Here is a 6,458-nt window from a genome sequence, read left to right on the forward strand (position 1 = left end):
TGAGATGCACGACAGCGATGTGGTTGGGCGGAGCAGAGGAAATAAAACAGAGATTGATCCAATCCGATCCATCTCACTGCGGAGGGAGAGATGATGAGGAGGCTTCCCCTCATGAATCGCAACAACAGGAAATGGAAATGCTCCTCCTTCTCCTTCTCCACTTCCACGCGCTGCCTCGCCTCTCTCTTTCTCATTTCCCTCTTCCTCTTCTCCCTCTCCTTCCTTCTCGCTCTTCCACACCCTCCAACTCCAACAACATCTCTCCTTCGACTCAAACAAGGTTCGTTTTCCCCCTTTTTTCTTTCTTTTACTATTTATTTCTAATGTAATGATCATGACATTGCTAAGTTTGTAGTTACTGAAATAGGATGTTGATTTTTAGTTACAAGTAACTATTAAGAAGTCGAGATATGACTAAGATAACCCTTATATATGAGAAGACAATCTCAACTCTTTAACTAACTTTTGTGGTTGAGTTAGGCCTCCCAAATTTTTAATATGGTATTAGAATCTTTCCAAGATTTGCTAAAGTGTAGATCACCGTATACGGGGCACCTGCATATCCCACGCTCCAGATGTCCTGGGAGTGAGGAGAAGTCTTACATTGACTAATTGGAGATATGGCCATTGGCCAAGATAACCCAACCCTTATATATAGGAAGACAATCCTCAACTCTTGAGCTAGCTAGCTTTCGTGGTTGAGTTATGCCTCCTAAATTCTTAATCGTAAGTTTCCATTGTCTGCTCGCTTATTTTATCAACAGCTGAGGTTGTGGTTAAGTTGCGATTCTTAATGCTGTTAGAAAAATTACTAATATTTGCAGTTGATGTGACCTCATAGGATTGACCAGAACTCTAAAACCTTGATTTTCTAACTGCAATTGGTGGGAGTAGCAGTGAGAGCTTAAGTTAGTTACTTCTATGACTTTAACAGAACGCAACAATAGCTAAAACTGAGAGTACAGAAGAATGGCTATTTTCGGCATATGAATTTTCCAATTTCTGCATTTGATTCTCTTGCTAGGGAGCATTTGATCAACTTGTGTTTCATGTTTTACCTTTCTTTCTTTTTGTTAATGAATGGATCAACTGAATTTCCTGTCTCCAAATTTTTCGTTCTTGACTTTTGCTTTGCTTCCTGGCCACTCATGGTCTTATAATAATGGTGGAATTTTATCTTCTGTGTGGCTTGTAGGTTTGAACAGTGATGCCTTTGATTCCTTTCAGTTGCCGCAAGATAAATTACTTGGTGGCCTTCTAGCTGCATCTGGATTTGATGAAAGATCTTGTCTCAGCAGGTATCAAAATCACAAAGGGCTATCAGCAAATCCTTCTTCATACCTCATTTCTAGATTAAGAAGATATGAAGCTCTCCACAAACAATGTGGACCTTACACTGAATCCTATAACAAAACAGTGAAAGATCTAAGGTCTGGTCATTTAACTGAGTCCCCACCATGTAAATATGTAGTTTGGATTTCATATAGTGGTTTAGGGAATAGGATTTTGACCTTAGCCTCTGCATTTCTCTATGCTGTCCTCACAAACCGTGTTCTGTTGGTTGATCCTGGAGTTGATATGGTTGATCTCTTCTGTGAGCCCTTCCCAGATGTTTCTTGGTTTCTCCCTCCTGATTTCCCTCTTAACGATCAGTTTCCTAGTTTCAATCAGAATTCTGATCATTGTCATGGGAAAATGCTGAAGAAAAAATCAATAAAAAATTCCAAGGTGCCATCTTTTGTGTATCTTCACCTGGCCCATGACTATGATGATGATGATAAGCTTTTCTTCTGTGATGAAGACCAGCTTTTCCTTCACAAAGTTCCTTGGCTAGTGGTGAGAACTGATAATTACTTTGTCCCATCTCTGTTCTTGATGCCATCTTTCCAGCAGGAACTGAGTGACTTATTTCCAAACAAGGAAACAGTTTTCCATTTCTTAGGCAGATATCTATTCCACCCCACCAACACAGTATGGGGACTTGTTCTCAGATACTACCAACCTTATTTAGCTAGTGCTGATGAAAGAGTAGGCATCCAGATCAGAGTGTTTGACACTGGAAGTGGCCCATTTCAACATATACTGGATCAGATCATAGCTTGTGCTTTGAAGGAGAATATTTTGCCTGATGTTAGCAGGGGTCAGAATATTATCAGTTCATCAGGGAAGCCGAAGTCAAAAGCGGTGCTGATGACATCCTTAAGCTCGGGTTATTCTGAAATGGTGAGAGACATGTACTGGGAATATCCCACTGTGACAGGAGAAGTTGTGGGCATTTACCAGCCAAGCCATGAGGAATATCAGCAAACAGAGAAGCAGATGCACAACCAAAAAGCTTGGGCAGAAATGTATCTCTTGAGCTTAACTGACATGTTAGTCACTAGCTCATGGTCTACTTTCGGTTACGTCGCGCAGGGGCTTGGAGGTTTAAAACCATGGATACTCTACAAGCCTGAGAATGGAACAGCCCCTGACCCTCCTTGTCAACGCGCCATGTCGATGGAACCATGCTTCCATGCTCCTCCCTTCTATGATTGCAAGGCTAAAAGAGGAACTGACACCGGTGCGCTCGTTCCGCATGTAAGGCATTGTGAGGATATGAGCTGGGGTCTAAAGCTCGTAGATAATCATGGTTAACTAGTCATTATTATAGTCATGAATGCCATGACTGTCGAAACTCTGTTAGAAGTACTGCCAATTTTGTTGTATGATAGAATTAGTTGTTGATTTTTTTTTTCTTTCCCTATAGCAACCATAAAATAGAACTTTTTAAGTGCCATCATTGTTTCACAGTTATTGGGTTCATAATATACTAGCACCTTACTGTTATCAGAATATCTTTCTTTCAGATTGAATTGCTTTGAAAAACAGTACATTACTTGGTGTATGTTTGGATAACAGGACAACAATGTCAACGGACTTTCATCTCAATACACGTTTACTCTTTAGTTCAAAATGTTAAAATTTGTTTACCTTAATGCTAACCGGTATCCAAACATAACCTCATGATCACTTTTTACAAAACAGTCTCTCTAACTATCATAACCATCTAATGTTTTCCATTTTGAAATGATGGTTGCCATCATTTTCCATTCAAAATGTTAAAATTTGTTTACCTTAATGCTAACCTGTATCCAAACATAACCTCATACATAAATTATATGATCACTTTTTACAAAATAGTCTCTCTAACTATCATTACCATCTAATCTTTTCTTTATCCTCTTCATTTCTTTCTCATAATTGTATAAATTGTACAAGTAATGCTTTCCATTTTGAAATGATGGTTGACATCATTCTCCATTCATTGTGCTAAACATGAATGGACACCCTTTCTGCTCGGTCCATCTTAATTAAACTAACTGGAAGCACAAGTTTTAACTGAAAACTATAATTGAATGGAACTAAAACAGTAATAAACTTCGCAAATATAGTGAAACCATCCACATTTACATATATGCTCTCAATCGTCAAAGTACTGGAAAGCAAGATCAACATACATATGGCAAACTGTTGGTTTTACATTATCAACCAGAATCACAAAAAAGAAAGGAACCAACATCCGATCATTTAACCAGATAACTAAAGTGCTTTAGTGCCGTTGAGACTCAATTTCTTTTTATTCAGGGATCAGTTCTTTCTTCCTTCAGATAAGATGATATGGTAGCCATGCCTGCATCATCATCCAAGCAAAGGTTAGCAGGTGATAATGTGAGGATAAGGAATTGGGATTCGGCAAGATAATAACAATTAGTGTACACAAGAAAGAGAACTACGTTGATTTGAAAGGAGCACTAGTAGCTCCAACAACTGTGTTGAAGGCAACATCCTGAAATGGCCCAGCCATCTTTCCCCTGGGAAACCATCCAAGATCTCCACCCTTCTTTCCTGATGGACACTCAGAATACTCTTGGGCTATCTGTGAGATCAATGAAATATTATGGATGATAAACCATTGAAGTGACAATATTTCTATTTCTATATTAGTTTTAAATGACCAAGTATCTTGTTTTGGAGTGCTAACAATACAGTCTTTTGAATGCATACTTCCACACTTTTTTAGCCTCTCATTTAGAAAAATGTGTCGACTTTTTTAAAAACAAGCCAATTGTGTTCAAAAGAGTGTTTTTTCTCTAATCAAATATCACATTACTCACAAAAGGCAGTTGCGGGAGGGGCGGAATGAAGATTTGGAAAAGAAACAAGAACAAAAATCAATGTATAACCTCCAGCAGGAACAAAAAATACCTTTGCAAACTCTGCTGGGGGGACTTTATCTCCATTGCTAAGCCAACCATCCTGCAGCTTCTTGTAGGCTTCGTTAATCTTACCTTGTTTCTCACATAAGATATGCCTTGCTGTGCAAAATAAGAAGCCATAAATCAATGTCATTCTGAACAACCAAAAATGAAAGAAACTGAACATAAGTTCTAAGGTACCAATAAATGATGAAAAATTTCTACCTTTAACATAGGTGCAAGTACCAAGCCCATCTCCACCTTTCGCGCCTTTTCCTTTGCCTTTAGAAGCATTCTCATCACTTCCACTTGCTGCCTGTTTCCCCTTGCCTTTCCCTCCTGCCTCCTTTGTCTTATCTTTTCCCATTGTTCTCAAAACTCTTGATGATTACCACTGATTAAGTGAAGCAACCAATTGTAACTTCCAAAACGAACCAGTAAAATACATGGCAAATAAAGCCTAACTATAAAGCAACACAAGAATGACAGACAACCAAAGTCATGGCAAATAGAAACTCACTGTAAACAAATTAGAAGAAGGAAGATACAAACAACCAAAGCACAGTAAAAAGTAAGTGTAGAAATTCAACTATTTCAATTTTTTGGACAAAACAAATTAAAAGAACGAAGAGACGTACACAAAGGAATAAGAAAACCACCAATGGAAACCAAAAAAGAAGAAATAAAACAAAGAGTATTAGCTCATAGAAAAACGAAACCTTCCCTAGCTATTAGAGGGTTTTCCGAAACCTTACCCAAAAGCACCCAATTCAGGAGAACTCAACAAAATAATCAAAGAAAGCTATTAGAGGGTTTTCAGAAATTTCCTAAACTCTTCTCTTAAAAAACAAATCAAACAAGGGGAAAGCTTGTCATAAGTCTCTGATTTCCCTTCCCTTCCCTAGCATCCAAAATCCAACTCATAAACAGAGCCTTATGCACAAAGGGACTCTACTCTTCTCTAAGAACATAGTAGAGATTAAAGATATGAGCTTCTTTACCTCAAAGCACAGAATCAAGAGGAAAGTCACAGGCTGAGAAATTCGTAAAGCGGAATCACCAGTACAGAACCGAGGTTAGCGTTTCATTTTGCTTCTGTCGTCGTCGTATCTACGCGTTGTTGCTTGTGCAGTAGATCCATTGTGCAGTAGGTTAACAATAAGAACGCAGGCCCAAGTTGAAAACATTGCACGAGATAAATATTTTTTTGGTCCCTACAAAATAATAAATTAATCATCATATCCTCAATTTTTTGAAAATGCACATGTCATCCTTCTCATCAATTAAGTGATAATGTGCTCACTAATCTACTAACGTGGACATCTTTTATGACTTGAAATTTCATGGGGTAAATAGCCAAGTTCGTCCCTGAAAGTGTCCACCGCCTTCAACTTCGTCCCTAAACTTCTAAAATGTCTCTCACGGTCCCTGGAAGTGGCAAATCCCCTTCACGTTAGTCCCTAGGCTAAAAAAAGTTGACGGATGTTAACAGAAATGCTGAGTTGTCACGTTAAGTGCCACTTGGACATTCTTTCCACCATCAGTATAGTCCCCACCGTTGAAAAAGTCAAAGTTCTCTCCCCTCACCCATTCTCTCCCTACACCCCTTTGGGTTACGGTTCCCTGAAACAGGTTATTGGTCAAGCTCAAATCCTCCAAGGAGCAGCCACACCTGGGTCAGCGAAGTCATGTTCTGCTAAAACATCAGGGAGCTGCAATGAAGCAAAGCTCGAAGGCAACACACCTTCAAGACCATTGAAGGCTAAATGCAAGTGGGTCAGGCCAGGAAATCTGGGATATTCCCGGTGATGTTGGCGGAGTTGGCGGAGAAGTTTTGCAGCGATGACGAATCACGGAGGCTCTCTGGAATCTCCAACCATTGGAAGGGGTTGTTGCCGATCTCCACAGACTGAAGCTCCATGAGACCGCCGAAGAAATCGTTGGGGATGGAAGTGAAGCGGTTGTTGCTGAGAATGAGGACTTGCAGGGAGCTCAACCCGTTGAGGCTAGGAAGAGGACCTGAGATGTTGTTCAACTGGATCTCCAAGCATTCAAGCTCGGTTAGGGTTTGGAGAGTGGTGCTGTTTGGGAGGGTTCCATGGAGGCTCTAGCAACTGATTTGGATCGGGGTGACCCGTTTTTCCTCGGAGCAGACGACGCAGGTCCATGTACACGGGTCCGGGCCGGACCACCCGAGAGACTCCGACGGGTCGAGGGATG

At 40.1% G+C, this 6,458-nt stretch overlaps 2 protein-coding genes across 2 annotated transcripts; one reads left to right on the forward strand and one right to left on the reverse strand.

Moving 5' to 3' along the window:
- LOC130734651 (galactoside 2-alpha-L-fucosyltransferase-like) lies at positions 1-2,829 on the forward strand. The gene is made up of 2 exons (XM_057587160.1): positions 1-280; positions 1,196-2,829. Exons 1-2 carry the CDS (start codon positions 91-93, stop codon positions 2,635-2,637), a joined length of 1,632 nt encoding a protein of 543 aa, XP_057443143.1. The 5' UTR covers positions 1-90; the 3' UTR covers positions 2,638-2,829.
- A 565-nt stretch (positions 2,830-3,394) lies between these two features.
- LOC130734656 (uncharacterized) lies at positions 3,395-5,399 on the reverse strand. The gene is made up of 5 exons (XM_057587166.1): positions 5,240-5,399; positions 4,464-4,632; positions 4,249-4,358; positions 3,777-3,919; positions 3,395-3,673 (listed from the first exon to the last, which is right to left on the reverse strand). Exons 2-5 carry the CDS (start codon positions 4,603-4,605, stop codon positions 3,631-3,633), a joined length of 438 nt encoding a protein of 145 aa, XP_057443149.1. The 5' UTR covers positions 4,606-4,632; positions 5,240-5,399; the 3' UTR covers positions 3,395-3,630.
- Between the last annotated feature and the right edge of the window lie 1,059 nt (positions 5,400-6,458).

This window comes from Lotus japonicus, chromosome 1, assembly GCF_012489685.1.
Source record: "Lotus japonicus ecotype B-129 chromosome 1, LjGifu_v1.2".
NCBI lineage: Eukaryota > Viridiplantae > Streptophyta > Magnoliopsida > Fabales > Fabaceae > Lotus > Lotus japonicus.

Excerpts from the sequence above, each read along its gene's own strand:
- LOC130734651 (XM_057587160.1), top strand. The coding sequence starts at position 91 with ATGATGAGGAGGCTTCCCCTCATGAATCGCAACAACAGGAAATGGAAA. Across the intron at positions 281-1,195 it reads TCTCCTTCGACTCAAACAAG|GTTTGAACAGTGATGCCTTT; the intron begins GTTCGTTTTCCC and ends TGTGGCTTGTAG.
- LOC130734656 (XM_057587166.1), bottom strand. The coding sequence starts at position 4,605 with ATGGGAAAAGATAAGACAAAGGAGGCAGGAGGGAAAGGCAAGGGGAAA. Across the intron at positions 3,920-4,248 it reads CCCCAGCAGAGTTTGCAAAG|ATAGCCCAAGAGTATTCTGA; the intron begins GTATTTTTTGTT and ends TTGATCTCACAG. Across the intron at positions 3,674-3,776 it reads AGTGCTCCTTTCAAATCAAC|GCATGGCTACCATATCATCT; the intron begins GTAGTTCTCTTT and ends ATGATGATGCAG.